General features: G+C 38.1%; 1 protein-coding gene and 1 pseudogene across 1 annotated transcript; one reads left to right on the top strand and one right to left on the bottom strand.

The window, feature by feature from the left end:
* The first annotated feature begins 699 nt into the window (after positions 1-699).
* Positions 700-2,759, top strand: LOC137713644 (cytochrome P450 CYP736A12-like). Its single transcript, XM_068452969.1, has 2 exons — positions 700-1,428; positions 1,705-2,759. Exons 1-2 carry the CDS (start codon positions 700-702, stop codon positions 2,545-2,547), a joined length of 1,572 nt encoding a protein of 523 aa, XP_068309070.1. The 3' UTR covers positions 2,548-2,759.
* An 11,204-nt stretch (positions 2,760-13,963) lies between these two features.
* On the bottom strand, positions 13,964-17,097 carry LOC137712412 (uncharacterized; annotated as a pseudogene).
* Between the last annotated feature and the right edge of the window lie 3,159 nt (positions 17,098-20,256).

Raw genomic sequence — 20,256 nt, forward strand, 5'->3', positions numbered from 1 at the left:
TTTATTCATATTGGAATCAAAGGGTTTTTTCCTTTTAACGAAGGATTATAATTAATAGATATATAGTCTCGAATGGGTTGAACTCAAATTAATAAAACCCTATTTGGAAAAATGAATGAGGGTGAGATTATATCGAGTGAATTATTTGTTTACATATTATGTACAATTTTTGCTCAACGCTTACTAAAGGTTTGCACAGTCCAAAATTCACTCAACATTGTTTCAATCTCAAACTTGGTTACCCTAGTTGAGATTGAGGGGCGATGTTGACTGATATTGACTCAAGGAAATGCCACATAATCTACCATGTCATCAGTATTACTGTCGAGAGTTAGGGTGGTGATTAGTAGCCTACACGGTACAAAGGTAGTTAGACTACTAGAGAGGTATAAAAAGGCCCATTGCAGCTTAATGTTTGTATCGTGTATTCATTCTATCAGTACAATCTCTCTCATCTTCTCTCTAAGCTTTCGAATTTCTCTTTGCTGTTTCTTCTTCTTTTCCTTTTCTGCAAATCTGGTTGATTCTGTTAAGAAGTTACACCTAATACACCTAATCACATCAACTCCAAGAAAAGGGAAGATAGGTGGAAGAGGAAAAAGAGAAACCGGACAAAGGTTAGGTTACACACTTTACACTTTACACTTTACACACTTTACACACTTTACACTTCTACTATAAAACACCTCCTTTGAGTTCATGAGCAAATGCCCCATTTCTCTCACACAGAAAGCCAGAATGCTTCCTTCAGCAATATTCATCCTCCTACTCTTCCTTACCTTCCTTTGGTATCTCATCCACATCCTGACCACTGCTTTCCAGAGGCCAAAACACCGAAAGCAACTGCCAGGGCCTTGGGCACTACCAATAATTGGTAACTTTCATATGCTAGGCAACCACCCACACCACAGCCTCCAACACTTAGCCAAAAAATATGGCCCCATAATGTCCTTGCGCCTCGGCTTGGTACCCACCATAGTGGTCTCATCTCCTAAAGCTGCAGAGTTGTTCCTTAAAACCCATGACACCGTCTTTTCTAGCCGCCCCAAACTCCAAGCCTCTGAGTACATATCGTATGGTGCAAAGGGTATTGCCTTTACTCAATATGGTCCATACTGGCGCCATGTTAGGAAGCTTTGCACAATGCAGCTTCTTTGTCCGTCGAAAATTGAGGATTTTGCTCCGTTAAGAAGGGAGGAGGTGGGGTTGTTGGTGCAGTCGCTAAAGAAAGCCGCGGAGGCAGGTGAGGTGGTGAATCTTAGTGAAAAGGTCGGTGAGCTTGTTGAGGACATAACATATAGGATGGTATTGGGGAGTAAAAGTGATGATATGTTTGATATCAAGACAATTATTAGGGAAGTCATGTCCGTGCTAGCTTTATTCAATATTGGCGATTATGTGCCTTTCCTCAGGCCACTGGATATTCAGGTACGCAACATGCTATGCATAGTCGTCTCTGACGTAGTTTATGCAGCATTACACTATTTGATAATCATTGAATTTTGTGTTTATAGTTTTCCACTTTTTTGTTCGATATATTTTATGTATACTCTTCCCATAAATCCATCCCACCACCATTTTCCCCACATTATTTTATCCCTTTCTCTATCTTAAAAAAAAAAACCTAAAACCCAAAATTATATGATTATCAAATAGGTCTTAAGATTACTTATCATGCCTATATTAACCTTTTCTTCTTCTTAGGGATTGACCAAACGCAATAAGAGAATTAGCAAGATAGTCGACCAACTTTTTGAAAAGATAATATGGGAACATGAACAAGTTTCTAAGAGTGAGCAAGTACAAGGCCATCATCATCACAAGGACTTTGTTGACGTGATGGTTTCATTAATACACCAGCCATTAAATCCCAACGATGAGCAAGGCTACAGGATTGAACGAACAGATGTGAAAGCCATCTTACTCGACATGATTACGGGTTCCTTTGACACTTCAGCTACCGCAATTGTTTGGAACCTTGCCGAACTGTTGAGGCACCCGAGGGTGATGAAACATCTCCAAGAAGAGCTCCAACGTGTGATCGGAACAGACCGAATGGTGGAAGAGAGCGATCTGCGAAAGTTAAGTTACTTGAATGCGGTGATCAAGGAGAGCTTTAGACTACACCCAATTGCACCATTTTTAGTTCCTCGGGAATCCATGCAGGACGTTACGATCGATGGATATTACATACCTAAGAAATCGAAAATTCTAATAAACACTTGGGCTATTGGAAGAGATCCTAACGTTTGGTCGGATAATGTGGGAAAATTTTACCCTGAAAGGTTTATAAATAGCAATGTTGATCTTCGGGGGCATGACTTCCAGCTTCTACCATTTGGGTCTGGCAGAAGAGGTTGCCCTGGTATGCAATTAGGGTTAACCACAGTTCGGCTGACTCTGGCAAACATTGTCCACTGCTTTAACTGGGACCTTCCAAGTGGCCTCCTCCCTCAAGACTTGGACATGACTGAGACGGTCGGCTCGGTGCCGACAAAAGCCCAACACTTGCTCGCCATGCCGACCTACCGCCTGGAGACTAAATAGACGTTTATCCGTTTTCTATCGATATAGTAAATGCCGTAAGAAATTATATCCGGTCGTGTGGCTTGAATAAATGTACGTGTCTTACATGTCATGCATGGTGAGACTTCTATTGTAACTATACCTTACTGTGCTAAGAACACAGTTTTCTATTATAGATTTGTTACCATATATAAACACTTATTTCTATTCTAAATAACTTTAAGCTTTTATTTATAATAGAAAAATGAGGAATTCACGAAGAAAAGTGAGGGAAAATTCGTCGACAATATCCGACTAAACAATTATCAGAGACTTTCACAATTAGATTAGTTACACATATATGTTGCTGTCAGTTCAGAATCAAAATGTAGTATCCACGAATTGTAACTTGAAGATGTTTTTTATACTGGCACCATCAAGGTTCTAAAAATCACAAGGTGCTAGTCATGGTGGCGGGTAAGGGCTTAGTGCCTAGGCGGCTAGGCGTGGCCTAGGTGGATTTATGTAAATTTATTATATATCTTGTAAATAAGTGCATATTTACACCTAAAAAAAAACTATACTTGCATGGATAATAAAATAATGATAAAATACAAATTAGGTACACCATTTCCATAAGTATTGGATGAACTTGTAGTAAATCCATCATTTGCAAATTAGGTACATCATTTCCATAAGTATACCACTATGAAACCAAAAAAGAAAAAAGCACACAATTAATAAAAATAAAAAAAATAAAAAAATAAAAACCGCCTAGGACCGCCTAGGAGCCACCTAGGCCCGCCTAGCCAGCCTAGGCGCCGCCTAGCATCCAGCAGATTTTTCCAAACACCTTGCCCAAAATCGGGGCAGGGCTCCACCGCCTAGCACCGAGACCAATTTTTAGAATAGTGGGCACCATCAAATCCACCCAATTAAGCTATCAACATTATACTTGCATACATTGCTACAACTCACCAGCATCCTCTTCAAAGTTGATTCTCTACATATACTAATTAAATGAAGTATCCATTTTTTACCCCAACTATTAGCTAAAGCGGGGGCATTGCCCCAACTATGAGCTAGAACGGTGTTGGAGAACAATTCAGAAATAAATAAAAATAACAGAACTCGAAATACTAAATTCTTTATTAACGAAAAATACTTGCTATACAGAATGAAATAATAGAAATAATACAAGAATTAAATGATGCTAACTTGATTGAATCACATATAGAGGCTAATGCTTAAGCTATGTCCTTCGAACAATATTTATGTCCCACTCTTGTGCTTGTGGTTCTACAATGTCTACTCGACCATGATACAACTATCTAATTCTACAACCTGCAATGGATTATAGAATTCTGACGAATTGTTTTGTGTGTTTACTCTCTGGAAATTTTGTACGAAAGAGAAAGAGGAAGAAAAGATGAAAATACTGAAAATTGAGACTGAATATATAGGTTTTTTCACACCCTTTCAAATACCTATTAAACATATTTGAAAATGCACAACTCTTTCTAAGAGCTGTGTCTCTTAATCAAAACAGTTTTTAATTAATATGTTAATTAAAAACTTAATCCAAAATTAAAATTAATCAAACTTTGATTAATTTTAACTTCCAAGGCCCCAAGTGCCCCAATTGATTAATTAATAGTAATTGTATTAGGCTATATTATACAAGCCTAATCCATACAACCATAAGGCTTAAGCCTTTAATCCATTTCCAAATGGTCCAAATCATAATTAATAGAATAAAGGACTAGACCTATATAAAGGCTATTGGGAACTAAATGTTCCCTGATGTGGGACACTAAAGTCTCAAAACTCCAAAAATACCCCACATTTTGAGACGACTATGTGGTCCTAAAGAAACTAAGATACAAGAGTAAACAATAGATGTGACATACATCAGGAGAGGTGTCTTTTGGACTTGAACCTACCTTAGTATATACTTATTGGATTTACTAGATGACGCAGTGAATATAAAATCTTGAACTGTTCATCTTCACGGTAAACCAAGACAATAAGCAAAACATATGCCACACCAACACATCACAAATTCATACGTTTGTGTTCTTTTTGGTCCTGAACAAATCCTAGATTCATGAGAGCTTTAGAGAATGTAGCCATATAATTCTCATAAATGTGACCCCACATTTACTCTCATATATGTGATATTGATTAAGAATAGGCTGCTACTATTCCACTTGATTCACAAGTATCAATATCATTAAACTAATGTATCCTACACCCATCAGCAGTCACCACACTTCTTCCATCATAGGAATGGGAATGTAAGTGTGTTTCTTCTTTGAATCTAGCCAAACCAGTTTGCCTATTGTGCCTAGACCATGGGATCTCCAATAAACTAGGTTAGGTTTCCGTTTGGCAATTTCATTTTATTCTATTGGCTTTTAACACATTCCCCTCGATGTATGCTTAACTTGCTCTCTAGACAAACCTTTAGTTAGCGGATCTGCAATATTATCTTTTGACTTAACATAGTCAATAGAAATTACACCACTAGAGAGCTATTGGTTTATTGTTTTATGCCTTCGTCTAATTTGTCTAGACTTCCCGTTGTATACACTATTTTTAGTTTGATATTGTGCAGCTAAACTATCATAGTGTATACATATTGCCATTATAGGTTTAGACCATATGGGAACATCTTCCAAAAAATATCTTAGCCACTCAGCTTCTTCTCCAGCCTTATCGAGAGCTATAAATTCTGATTCCATCGTTGATCGGGCTATGCATGTTTGTTTGGAAGACTTTCAAGATATTGCTGCTTCTCCCAAAGTAAATACATATCCACATGTGGATTTCATATCAGTATTATCAGATATCCAATTCGCATCAGTAAATCCTTCAAACACAGGAGGATACTTCATATAATTCAATCCATAATTCATTGAATGCTTTAAGTATCTTAATACTCGAATTAACGTTTCTCAATGATCATGCCCAGGATTGCATGTATATCTACTCAGTCTACTCACAGAGTATGCTATATTAAGCCTTGTACAGTTCATAATGTACATAAGGCTTCCAATAACTTGTGAATATTCATGTTGAAATATAGCATCACCACTATTTTTCTTTAGTTTGCTATTGGCATCAAACGGAGTAATTGCATCTTTACTTTCCAAATGACCATACTTTCTAAGTGTAGCTTCTATATAAAGGGATTGTGTAAGAGTATAACCTTCTTAGTTTCTTTTGATTTTTATACCAAGAATCACATTAGTTAGACCAAAATCTTTCATATCGAAACTTGATTTCAATATCTTCTTGGTACAATTTATTATCTCTTTATTAGTTCCCATTATAAGCATATCACCTACATATAAACACAACATAATGCAAGCATTATTTTGAGTTTTTGTGTAGACACACTTATCACACTCATTTATCTTAAACCCATGTGTGATCATAATATGGTCAAATTTCTCATGACATTGCTTTGGCGCATGTTTAAGCCCATATAGTAATTTCACAAGTTTACAAACTTTGTGTTCTTGACCTTTAACCACAAACCCCTGGGGTTGTTCCATATATATTTCCTCATCTAAGTCTCCATTTAAGAATGTCGTCTTTACATTCATTTGATGTATTTCCATGTTATCTAGTGCAGCTATAGCAATCAACAGTCTTATTGAAGTAATTCTTGTTACAGGCAAGTATGTATCAAAGAAATCTAAACCATGTTTTTGACGGTATCCTTTTGCTACCAAGCGAGCCATATATTTGTCAATTGTACCATCTGATTTTAATTTCGTCTTAAAGATCCATTTGTACCCAATTGGCTTATTGCCAGGGGGCAAATCGACTAATTCCCACGCATCATTTTGCATAATGGAATCTACTTCATTGTTAACAGCATCCTTCCAAAATGGAGCTTAAGGAGTGGACATGGGCTCCTTGAATGATTGAGGTTTTGTCTCAGTTAATAAGGTCACAAAATCAAGCCCAAAGTCATTTCAAATTTTTGTCCTTTTACTCCTTCTAGGTTGAAGTTCTTCTTCTTCTTAAACTCTAGATGAGGATGAACCATCATCATGTTCTCTAGTTTCATCATTAACCTCAGATACATCATCATGTAATCTCTTTTTTCAAGAGATTAGACTTGCCCATTTTGTATTGACATGTATATCGCTTACTTCGGAATGAAAAACTAAGAATCTATAAGTTGAACTATTAGATGCAAAACCAATAAAAACACAATCTATTGTTTTGGGCCCTAATTTAGTTCTCTTTGGCAATGAGACTTGTACTTTTACCAGGCAAAACCCACACTTTAAGCAATTTAAACGTTGGGGTTCTTCCTTTCCATAATTCATATGGTGACTCATTTCTCATTTTAGGTGGAATTCGATTCAAAATCTTGTTGGAAGCCCAGAGCTATTCAACATGGAATTGATCATGTCTTTAAAAGTCCTATTTTTCCGTTCGGCAACACTGTTTTGTTGCGGTGTATAGGGGGTTATTGTTTGATGAATTATGCCATGTGTGGCACAAAATTCAGCAAAGGCATAAGACTCATATTCTCCTCCCTTATCAGACCTTAAGACTTTAATCTTTTTGTTAAGTTGATTCTTAACTTCTGCCTTATATGTCTTAAACATATCCAAGGTCTCATCTTTACAATGAAGTATATAAACATAACAATACTTATTGAAATCATCTACAAATGTTACATAATAGCTCTTTCCACCACGAGTTGGATATGATCTAAATCATACAAGTCACTATGAATTAAATATAATAAATCAATGGATTTTTCATGCACTGATTTAATGCTTGGACTTGTAAATTTCGATTCTATACAAGTCTCACATTTAACATTATCTAAATAACCAAGTTTAGGTAGCAAACCTAAATTGTGCATTCTAAAAAGAGAACGAAAATTTACATGTCCTAGCCTAGAGTGCCATAAATTAGATGAATCAACTATATAAGCAGAAGCATTATTTATTTCATTCATAGCATTAGCAAGTACATTCAGTTTGAATAATCCATCAGCAAGGTAACCATTTCCCACAAACATTCCCTCTTTAGTTAATACAAACTTATTAGACTCAAAAACTAGTTTGAATCCCTTATTACTAATGATAGGACCAGAAACAAGATTTTTCCTTATATTGGGGACATGCATCACATCAATGAGGGTTAATTCCTTTCCAGAAGTGAATTTCATAACACATTTCCCTACTCCAGCCACAACAGATGCAGACGCATTTCCCCTAAACATTTGCTCATTTCCCTCGACTTTTTGGTACAAAGAGAACATATTTCTGTCACCACATACATGGTGAGTCGCACCGGTATCTATCCACCAATCAACGTGGTCATATACAAGGTTGATTTTAGAAATCATTGCAGCTAGGACCTCCAATCATTTTCAATTAGGTTTGTACGGTTGTTGTTGCCTTGATTTCCAGGACCTTGATCACTTTGATGGCAACATTTTTGAGCCCTATGGCCTTGCTTTCCATAAACCCAGCAACTTCCCTTGATTTTCTTAAAGTATTTCCATTTCACACCAGGGACAAAGTTCTTTTCCTTCTTCTTAGTTTTTTTGGAATTTCGACCTTTGCTTCGATGAACTTTCCTTCAACAACATTCGCCTTGGCTTCCATACTCGAAACCATGCCTTTCTCATTCTTTCTGTTATCTTCCTCAATTCTCAGCCTTACAAATAGATCCTCGAGGGTCATTTCCTTACGTTTGTGCGCTTGAGATAATTCTTGAACTCCTTCCAAGAAGGTGGCAATTTCTCTATAAAAGACGCCACTTGAAAAGACTCATTTATCACCATCCCTTCAACATGAATGTCATGGATGATTTTCTGGAGATCTTCAGTTTGAGAGACAACGAACTTGGAATCCACCATTTTGTCGTCCAATTGATTAATTAATATTAATTGTATTAGGTTATATTCTACAAGTCTAATCCACACAACCATAAGACCCAAGCTTTCAATCCATTTTCAAATGGTCCAAATCCTAATTAATAGAAGAAAGTACTAGAACTATATAAAAATCATTGGGAACTAAATGTTTCCCACACTAAAAATCTCAAAACTCCAGCAAGTGGGCATTGAGTGCCCATTACCCCCAACGACTTTTTTTTCAAAGTAATTCCCTTTGTTAATTTCTTATAACAAGTTCAATAAAAGCGATACTTTGTAGATAACTTCCAGTATTTTTTTTGGCCGGCCTACTACACTTCAGGCTCATCTTAAGTAATTCTCTTCTTTGTAGCACAATTCTTTACTCTTATATATTCTTCTGTCTCGATCCTCTATCTATCTTCTTCTCAAACTTAAGATAAATCTCAATTAAACACAATACCCGAGCTAAATTCTTATGATTTGTCTTGGCCTGAACTCTCTTCTTAAAACCTTGCAAGAACTAAGAAAGAACAAACAAGTTGTTATTAAAAATAAAAAAATCATTTCTGGACGAAAAAAATTTGTTGGGCCAAATACCATTTCGTCGCCTATAATTTTGCCCGAAAATTCTTTCGGGCAAAGTTCATAGCGCAAATCGTAGCTCAAGTATTTGCCCACAAAAATATAAGCTTTTCGTTTGGGCAAGGATTATTGACCGAACTAGCTTGACGAATGCAGCTTGCTTTGACGATACCTTTTCCTCGAGTATCAAGAAATAAAATAATTTTACAAAATTTCGCGTGACAAAGATATTCGTTGAGCAAAGACTTTAAATATTTTTTAAAATTTTGTAATTCAAACAATATTTCATTTAACTAATTACAATATTTTCATTTAACTAATTTATTTAATTCTAATTATATTAATCCAAAAAGGTAAAATAAATCACAAGTTTAAAGAAATTTATTTAAGTACAATTATTGCAGTGGTTGCTGATTAGGTAGTTGGTGGAATGACACCTGAAGGTTGCTCGGAGGAACGAGAATGCAATACTAGAAGCTGACATTGTTTGGGATATCCCAGCAATATATCGTCGAAGGATTTCCTCTCGCTCACAAGTAACTTCTTCTCGTTGGCGCCCAGCTTCCTCTCCATTTGTTGTAATTTGGAAGACCTCCCACTTAGAGGATGAGAGCTAGATGAAGAAGATTCCTCGAGATCAAGAACCCAACTCTCTCCTAGGCCACATAATTCTTTGTAGCACTTGTAGAGACACCTAGATCGGGTGTCAATTCCTCCATTGGCGTGTCCGGTTGTTGGTGGGAGGTTGGCGAGGTACTTGTCCTTCTTCTACGACATAGAAGCCTACAAAATAGAGAGAAACTAATTAAGATTATCAATCATAATTTAAATATTTTTTAGTGTAATGAAATTTGAATTTAAAATTTAGAACGAAATGCTTACATAAATGTCGTTAGTCACCTAGTTGCCATAATTAACATGATCCCTCCAAGCCTCCACTTTCGGGAAATGAGAACTCTACGCATGATGCTCCTCAGCTCGGAAAGATGGGGTCGAAAACTAGTAATGCTTTGCTCGGTTACTCTTATTTGCAGCCTATGTACGCTTTAAGTTAAAAAAAATTAATTAAGCCAAAAAAACTTAAATAAAAAGGTAAAAAAATTTGAATTAAATTTAAAATTAAAAAAAAAAAAAAAACCAAACAAACAAACTTACCAGAAATGCCATGCTCTGAAAATGACTGCACAACCATTCCCACTCACCCATCCTCTCCTCAAACTCCGGGGGTTGCATTGGTAAGGGCATAATCAGGAGATGCACAAGTATTTTAGTAACAGTACAACTTGTACTTCCACTCCTTGTACCACTAAGTACACACTTGGTGTATGTGCTCTTTTGTACCTGGTCATGTCAATGGAGAAATTGGTCTGAAATTGGCAAAAAAGAAAAAAAAAAAAAAAAAAAAAATGTGAGTATTAAGCAATATATTCATAATGAACCAATTTCTAGCTTGACAATACTACAAAAACTACCTTCTATAACACTTTTTAATCAAATAGTGTTTTTCACTGAAAATGCTTTTAAATAGCTCTTTATCTAAACTATCTATTAATAGTCAACAAAAACTTCATAAAATTACAATTCTAACCCTCTCATCAAAGCTGAACAAAAATAAAATAAATAGGCAATTTAGTAATTACATACAACATAAATTTTGCAATTTTTTATTTACACAAACCTCACAGTCAAGTAAACATAACACACCTAAAAATTAAATAAAACAATTAAGAAGGTTCTTTTAACCCAAGTCTCCCACTTCAACCTCTTTCCATTCTTCCAAGTTCCAGACCCAATTTTATTTCGTTTTTAGAAAGAAAAAAAAATTCTTTTTTTCTTAAAAAAGTGACATTAATGCAACTTAATACTACCGTCTATTGGTATTCTTCTTCACTTATAAGTGAAGGTTTTAGGTTCAATTCTCGTCAAAGGCGAACTTAAACCACATTATTATGGCTAGCCCAATATGAGACTTAACATACTCTCCCACTCCTTAATGCAAATGTTATCCTTTGTTAAAAAAAAAAAGAGACATAAATATGTTTATAGCAATAGACAAATTTAATTACCAAAGTATAAAATGTGGGCATATAACTAGTATCATTTATAGCATGTTATGACATTTATTATGGCGTTTAGAAGAGATCCCAATTTATCGAGTTTAACAAATTAACAAATCAATTTATTTTTTAGGGTAAAGTACAAAAAACTACTTTAATTATTGGTGTCACGACACTTTCATACCTCATCTTTTAAATTTGACAATGTCATACCTCATCTTACAAATTTGTGCCAATGTTATACCTTCTGTTATCATGTCGTTAATTTGTAAGTTAAATGCTGACGTGATTTGATCTAGACCTCACTTTCTATTAAAAAATTAATAAAATATTAAAAAAACTAAAAAAAAATCATTTAATATTTTTAAATATTAAAATAATAAAGAAAAATTAAAAAACAAAAATAAAAAGCTTTCGTCCTTTCCACCCCTCCCCCTCTTCTCTCTCCCCATCTTCATCTTCTTCCTTATTTTTTTTTTTTTTTTTTTCAGAGAACACTTGTGGCATTATTAATATAATGGTAATGTAAGTTCAGCCCAGACCTTACAAACTCACCGAAAACGTACGTATGAATTCATCCTACATTCAGACGCTAGCGAGTTTAATGGCACATTCATAATCCTTTGCACACGATTTTAGAATACAAATTTGCCGCATAAATCCGAATTCAATTGCGTATATACACCAAAACCTCTCACTCTCAAAATGGACTCGACAAATGTGATAGTGATGCGAAATATATAAGCACACAAATTAAAACCCTCTTTTGACAATTGTAGTATATGTATAAGTAGGGATTGTTCTAAACCGGGGATTAGGAGGGATTGCTAAATCACTTGAAAACTGACTCAAAAACGTAAAACAAAGGTTAAAACACTAAACTAGACTCAAAGAATGCAAAACTAAACACTTAAAACACTAAAACAAACCAAAAGACTCAAAACAGCACCAAAACACTCAAAACTGCCTTAAAAACACAATCTGGGCAGTTTTGAGCACTTACACTAATTTGGACGAATTTGGGTGATAAATTGAATCAAAACACTTAGAAACACAAACTAAGACACTTTCTAACTAAATTAAACACTAAATTAAAGGGGGATTTAGTTTTTGACGAAATTAAACAAAATGCACAGATTGTAATAAAACAGATTGTAAATACGAATTTGATGAAAATATGGATGGAATGCTAGCTAGAAGGTTCTTTTCCACACATGTCACACTTGCATACAAGATGATTTTCAGTTGGTCTTTCGATGAATCATGAAACTCAACACCCCGGGTTAATTAGGTTCGCTTAAATTAACCTTCAAGTTCTCCTTAAGTTAATGAATTGGATGGGACAGCGCATACACAATTCAAAACATTCTCCAAAAGTCCTTTACGTGAAAAGCACAATAAAGATACAATCAAAGATCATTAAGCAACATGAAAACTATAAGTGTTGACGAGGCATTCGTTACTATGATGAGCATGATACTAGTGCCAAGAATTCATTTAACGCGATCGTTTATAAGCGACCTCCACTACTTGTGAATATAAGTTTGTAACTATTAGGTGAAACTCACTTATATTCTAGCATCATATTCATGCATGAAAACTAAGCGTGCACTCTCAATAAACACACACAAATAAGTTATCAATCAAGCAGTTAAACAAATTGAATCCACAACTCATGAAATTTCAACCAAAGGTAATCAATTCATATTGCAAGCATAAACATGGTTTTGAATCACCCCCTAGCTAACTAGGGATTTAGCCTCTCATGTTCACAGAAAGAGAAACAAAATTGAAATTAAACATAAAGAACAAAAGATTGATTACACCTAGAACGCCCAACGAATCCACTTTGAATTTCTGCACGTTTCAAGCTCCTCTTTCTTTCTTTCTTCTTGCTGCGGCATAGAGGGTTTTAGGGTGAGTTTGGATGATTTTCGGGGTTGGGAATGGATTTATGGGGATATGGTGGTGCGGCAAGGAGGTGGGAAGGTGTATGGAGGTTGGGAATGGTGGCTGGAAGGGTGGAGTGGCTGCGGCAACAAGGTTTTTGGGTGATGGTGGCTGCGGATTGAAGGAAGAAAGGGATGGGAGTTGCGGCTGAATGGAATGGTGGCTGAATGAAATAATAGAATGAATGAAAAAAGTCCTCCCTAGGGTGCGGCTAGGCTTTAGATTATATAGGGTTTCAGAAAATAAAACCCTAGCTTATTTTGGTTAATTAAAATTAAATCAAAGGCTTCTAAAATTAGGAAATAAAATCAGAAATTAAAAGGGGAGTGGCTGCAAGGTGCGGCTAGGGTTTAGTTTAGGAGAGGAACATGTGATTAATTGCATAACCTAGGACAAAATTGCCCCCCCTTGCACGGCAAGGGAAGGAAAGAAAGGGAGAGGCCACGACAAAGGGGTTTAAGAGGCCTAGGGCCTTTGTTTTGTGTCCTAAAGTGCCTACAAGGCCTTCAAAGTGGCTAGAAAATACGGACGTTTAAGATTAGGAAAGGTTACCAAAACGGGAAACCTAGGGTTAACTTTCCTACTTCAAGTAGGAATCCTCGTTGAAGTAGGAATTCATCGTTGGAGTAGGAATTCATCGTTTCTTCAAGTCTTCCACTCATTCATTCCTCTTTTGCTCCAAAAGACTCCAATTTGCATCTTCTTGCACACTTTGGCTTTGTAATCTGAAAATGCACAAAAGTGACTTTAAACACTAAAATAACTAAGGAAACACAACATAAATGCACGAGAACAAGCTAATTAAGTCACATGAATATGCTCCTATCAGATAACAGTGATTAGAGCATACACAGATTCCATTAGGTTGCCAACATCCTTCCTTCTGAATAGAAAGCCGATGCCAAAATGATACAAATGAACCTTTGCTTACCAAGAAAAATGATATATAGAAGCCATTTGTATGCTCCAATCAATTCAGCTACCTCAGTGCATTAACCATTCTGCAATCGTGTTTCTTACGCCGACATTTGTGATGGGACTTTTGATCTGCGAATGTATTCTCCCCCACTGTCTCCATCATAGAATCAGCATCTCTAAATTGATCGCCCCAAAACAATACCTGAGTATCCTCCTCCTCCTCATCAAACTCATTGCCATAGCTGAACTTCGCGTCCCCGCGATAACCCGGTTCGCTGCCGTACCCGGACTCATTCCCCTGAGCATCAAAACCCCCAATGGGACCAAACCCAACACCCACATTCTCCTTCTCTCCACTACCCCCACCTCCATCTCTCTCCTTCCTCGATTTCCTCACCTCACTCACATCCGACGCCCAATTCGCATCCCCATTCCCCAACAGTTCCCCACTCGAGTCCGTCCCCACCGCTATCGGAAAATCCAAACACGTCTCGCCGCCGAAGCCCCAACCGAGCAGCACATTCGGGTCCCACTTCGCTCACTACTCCTTCCGAAAACCGACCTCGACCCACGACGCCGCTGCTTCTTCGCGATGAACCGGAAACTCCCGTTCCTAGTATGGTGTTTGCCGGAGATCGTCTTGTCGTCGTCGACCAAGGTAAGCCGAGACATGTCGATGGCATCGATAGAAAAAGAAGTCGTCCTGTTGGAGAGGCAGGGGCGCTTAGTGTGGACGAGGAGGCCATTGGATTTGCGATCGGCGAAGTCTAGGGTTTTGGAGATGGGTGTGGAGGTATGTTGTTGCTGCTGTAGCTGGAAAGGTTTCTAGCCATAGAGTTGGAATGCGCAGGAATCAACGGAGTGCCGTGAATCCAGGGATTTGTGTGACAACCCCTGCATAATCTTCAACTAAAAAACAAAAAAAAAAATAAAAATTTGAAAACCCATCAACCCCTAACCCCCCGAAGAAGAAGAAGAAGGAAGGAAGGAGGAGAAGAAGAAGAAGAAACCCCCCCCCCCCCCCCCCCCCCCCCCCCCGGAAAAAACAAATCCAACCCCTTGCAACCCAGACAGAAAAAGAAAGAGGAGGAAGAAGAAGAAGAAGAAAGAAAAAAAAAAACCCAAATCCCATTCGCCAGGCTAATTCCGCGAGGAATGGGTGCGAGGTTGGGTGGGTGCGAAGGGTGGATGCGAGGGGAAGACGAACTAGGAATTTTTTTTTTTTTTTCTGGGTTGCAGGTAAGGGCTCAGTTGGGGGAGAATTGGGGGTGGGGGGGGGGATGGGCGAGAAGAGAGAAGGACGCGTGGGGGAGAGGGGGAAGGGATGAAGTTTTGTTTTGTTTTGTTTTTTTTTTTTTTTACTTTCTTTATTATTTTAATATTTAAAAAATATTAAATGATTTTATTTTAGTTTTTAATAATATTTTATTAATTTTTTAATAGAAAGTGGGCTTTGAATCAAGTTACGTCAGCATTTAACTAGGAAATTCACGCCAAGCTAACGGAAAGTATAACATTGGCATAAATTCGTAAGATGAGGTATGACATTTGTTAGAAATAGCTTCCTAGTTGGAGTCTAGATATGATTGTAATCCTAATTATAAGTGTATTCCTATATTGTAGGGATAGTACCTTGTTGTGCAAGGCATGTAATTGTATATATTTTCTTTCTTCACGTATTAATGAAAGATACTTTCAGCCACACATTCTTTTTCTACATGGTATCAGAGCAGGTTGCAAACCCTAGCTTTTTTTCTCAAAACCGCAATTTTTTTCGGCAGTCATCCCTGCCGTTTCTCCTTTCTCATGGGAGACTCTTCTTCCGATGGCCCCAACCCTTTTTATCTTCACCATTCCGACCATCCCAACCTTGTTCTTGTCTCCAAAAAGTTAAACGGAGATAACTACACAACCTGGGCACACGGGATGCACATCTTCTTAAGCGCCAAGAATAAACTTGGTTTTATCACCGGTGACATTGCAGAACCCGACCTTGCCGAAGACCCCGATGCTCACGCCTCTTGGAGGCGCTGCAATGATATGATCCTTTCATGGATCCTCCATTCCCTGGAGCCCGACCTTGCCGAATCCGTTCTTTTTTCCACCACCGCTAAGGCTGTTTGGGACGATCTTCATGAATGTTTTTCACAGTCAACCACTATGCAACCTCATCACCATCCCATCCTCCTTATGGCATCGCCGTCTTGGTCACCTTTCTTCTAGCCGTTTGCAAATTTTAGCCTCTAATTTCCTTAATTGTTCATTTGATTCTAGTCATGTTTGTACTGTTTGTCCTTTGGCAAAACAAACTCGTCAACCTTTTGGTTTAAGTTCAATTTCTACAACTTTTCCTTTTGATTTAATTCATTGTGATATTTGGCGTCCGAATCGTCAATCTTCCCTTACTGGTGCTCATTATTTTTTGACTATTGTGGATGATTTTTCCCGCTTTACGTGGGTCTTTCTCATGACGCACAAATCTGATACTCAACAACTAATCAAATCCTTTTTTGCCTATGTTAATACCCAATTTCACACTCAAGTTCGAAGCATTCGTACCGATAATGGGGGAGAATTTGTTTCTCTTCGCAATTTTTTTTCTGATCATGGGGTTCTTTTTCAAACTTCTTGTGTTTACACTCCGCAACAAAATGGCGTTGTTGAACGCAAACATAGGCACCTTCTTGAAACCGCTCGCGCCCTTCGTTTTCAATCACACATTCCCCTCAAATTTTGGGGTGAATGTGTTCTTACCGCTGCTTATACCATCAATCGTCTCCCTACTCGACTTTTACATAATAAATCTCCTTTTGAGGTCCTCCATACTACAACCCCATCCTATGACCATTTTCGTGTCTTCGGTTGCCTTGCTTATGCCACCTCTATCCATCCTACCACAAAATTTTCCCCTCGGGCCCAACGATGTGCTTTCATTGGTTACCCTCTTGGCCAAAAAGCATACAAATTATATGACTTAGAAACTCACCGCACCTTCACCAGTCGAGATGTTATTTTCCATGAAGATTCCTTCCCTTTTGCTGCCACGTCCCCACCTACCCAAACCCCCACACCTTCTCTTCCCATTCCCCCTTTCCCGGACCTTCCCTATCCCTCTTCTCCTGGCCCCACGTCCCCTTCACCTCCTCCTCCCGTACCCATTCCACTGCTTCCTGTCACCGACCCCATCTCCCCTCTTCCTTCCTCCACTTCTATGCCACCCACTTCTCCCATTTTAGTCCCGGCCCCGCCTGTCCCTCCCTCCACCGACATTGACCCCTCATCACCCTCGGCCCCTCTTAATCCCTCCTCACCCACGGCACCTCCACCTCCTTTACCAGCCACTCGCACCTCATCTCGCACTCACCATCCCCCGTCCTATTTAAAATACTATGTTTGCTCGCAAGTGATTTTGCCTCCACACCCATCGTCTTCGCAGCCCAGTTCTGTTAAAGGTACGCGATATCCACTTTGTAATTTTATTTCTTACCACCGGTTATCTCCCCATCATCTTTCATATATTTACGCTGTCAGTCGGAGTTTGGAGCCATCTTCTTTTGCAGAGGCTGCTCGTGATCCTAATTGGCATCGTGCCATGAATGAGGAGCTTGAGGCTTTACATGCCAACGGTACTTGGACCTTGACTCCCTTACCTCCTGGCAAAGTTCCTATTGATTGTAAGTGGGTGTACAAACTAAAGCATAATTCTGATGGTTCTATTGAGCGTTACAAAGCTCGCTTGGTGGCTAAGGGTTTCACTCAAGCCGCAGGTATTGATTATCATGACACTTTTTCTTCTACTGCCAAGATGATTACAGTGCGTTGTCTTCTTGCAGCCAGTCTTGGTCTCTCCATCAGCTTGATGTTAATAATGCTTTCTTGCATGGTGATTTGGATGAGGAAATTTACATGTCTCCTCCTCCTGGTCTTCGGCGACAGGGGGAGAATCTTGTGTGTCGCCTCCACAAGTTTCTTTATGGTCTCAAGCAGGCTTCTCGTCAATGGTTTGCCAAGTTCACTAGTGCCATTCTTTCTGCCGGATTTCACCAATCCAAAGCTGACTACTCACTGTTCACCAAAAAATCTGGTACTTCTTTCACAGCCTTGCTCATTTATGTAGATGATATTGTGATTACAGGCAATGATGTTGGTGCCATCGATTCTCTGAAGTCTTTTCTTCGAGATCACTTTCGAATAAAAGATCTTGGTGATTTAAAATATTTTTTGGGTATTGAGGTTTCTCGATCTCAACGTGGGATTTATATTTCACAACGAAAGTATGCACTGGAGATCCTCAAGGATTATGGTTTTCTGGGAGCACGGCCGATTGCTTTCCCTATGGATGATACAAAACTATCTGATCAAGGAGAACTTCTCAAGGATCCTGAAAAGTATCGGCGGTTAATAGGACGGTTAATCTACCTCACCATCACTCGGCCGGATATCACATATTCTGTGCATGTTTTGAGCCGTTTTATGCATGAGCCACGTGTACCTCATATGGATGTTGCGCTTCGTGTTGTTCGTTATTTAAAGTCTACTCCAGGACAAGGTTTATTATTCCGTTCAGACAACCACACCAAGTTGGTCGCATTTTGTGATTCTGACTGGGCAGGTTGTCCTATCACTCGTCGTTCAACTTCTGGGTATTGTGTTTTCTTAGGCAATTCTTTGATTTCGTGGCGGACGAAGCGACATAAAACTGTTTCACTTTCTTCAGTTGAGGCCAAATATAGGGCTATGGCCGGTGCTTGTTGTGAGTTAGTTTGGCTTCGGTATTTATTAAAGGACTTGAACATTCCTTTGGATGGTCCTTCTGCTTTATTTTGCGATAATCAAGCAGCGTTACATATAGCTGCTAATCCTGTTTTTCATGAGCGGACTCGTCACATTGAGATGGATTGTCACTTTATACGAGATAAGATTGTGGATGGCACAGTCACAACCAAGTATGTTGGTACGACATACCAGTTGGCAGACTTATTCACCAAGCCTCTCGGGAAGGATAAGTTTTCGACTATGTTGCGCAAGTTGGGAGTTCTTGATATCCACTCTCCAACTTGAGGGGGAGTGTTAGAAATAGCTTCCTAGTTGGAGTCTAGATATGATTGTAATCCTAATTATAAGTGTATTCCTATATTGTAGGGATAGTACCTTGTTGTGCAAGGCATGTAATTGTATATATTTTCTTTCTTCACATATTAATGAAAGATACTTTCAGCCACACATTCTTTTTCTACAACATTGTCAATTTTAAAAGATGACATATGAAAGTGTCGTGACACTAATAGTTGAGGTAATTTTTTGTACTTTACCCTATTTCTTATATGATAAATTAGGGCTGGTGGCGATTTGAATTGGTTGGTAGAAATGTTGACCTTAATAAGGGGCATGACTTCCAGCTTTTACCATTTGGATCTGGAAAAAGAAGGCGCATGCCATGCAACTAGCCACAGTTCCTCTAGGTCTGGCAAACTTGATCCACTGCTTTAAGTGGGAGCTCCCAAGTGGTTTGGTGTCTAAAGACTTGGACATGACTGAGATTTGGGGCCATCGCTCTCAGAAACCAAACACTTGCTTGTCGAGCCGACTGCCGAGCTACCGCCTACACAATCAACCTACATAGAGGAATGAAATTGAATTCTCTTTTTATTATAGTCGTTTTTTGGGTCAAATTTTACTCGCGTTAAAGGAATGGCTCTTTCGGTTCCACAATAATCGACAGGCATGGCAGATGGCTAATTCGCAATCATTGCATTTTCTTTTCACAAAATGATAGAAAGATAATAGAAACTCCTGAAAAATGAATCAGAAGTAGTGCACCTGAAGGATGAAGATTGAATGCACAAGTTATTTGTGAACATTATACAGGACTGCTACGACTCTTAATCCACCATTTGATCAGCTATGAACATTATACGGCATTAGGTTTTTATTTTTCTTCAAAGTTATATATATCTTCATGGTGATTTGGTTTTTTCACATAGCTATACTGCTATAGTATACTGAATAATTAAAGAACCCATGTTTCACCTCTACTGTTTGACCCAACTTGGCATTGGATTCCAAACCCTTCGATAGATGATGACTTTTTGATAGCTAAATTAGGTTTCAGTTTTTGTCCACAATTTTAATGTACCTACGCCTATCACCATAACATATAATCTAATCAAAAGGACATTATACCAAATCTATCGGAACACTTGGCTTAGTTCACGCAGCATAAGCAATCAAAAGGGTTACTAAAGTAATCTATTAAAGAATGAGGTCTGGAGTCAGCCAAAAATTTGAGAGAAATTCCAAAGGGTTGAAAATGATTAATGATTGAATAATTACAATTTGTAATCC

Source organism: Pyrus communis, chromosome 13 (assembly GCF_963583255.1).
Source record: "Pyrus communis chromosome 13, drPyrComm1.1, whole genome shotgun sequence".
Classification (NCBI taxonomy): domain Eukaryota; kingdom Viridiplantae; phylum Streptophyta; class Magnoliopsida; order Rosales; family Rosaceae; genus Pyrus; species Pyrus communis.

What these genes read in the sequence shown, in the direction of transcription:
- LOC137713644 (XM_068452969.1), top strand. Translation starts at nt 700, where the DNA reads ATGAGCAAATGCCCCATTTCTCTCACACAGAAAGCCAGAATGCTTCCT. An exon ending in TCAGGCCACTGGATATTCAG is followed by an intron (nt 1,429 to 1,704) that starts GTACGCAACATG and finishes TCTTCTTCTTAG; the next exon opens with GGATTGACCAAACGCAATAA.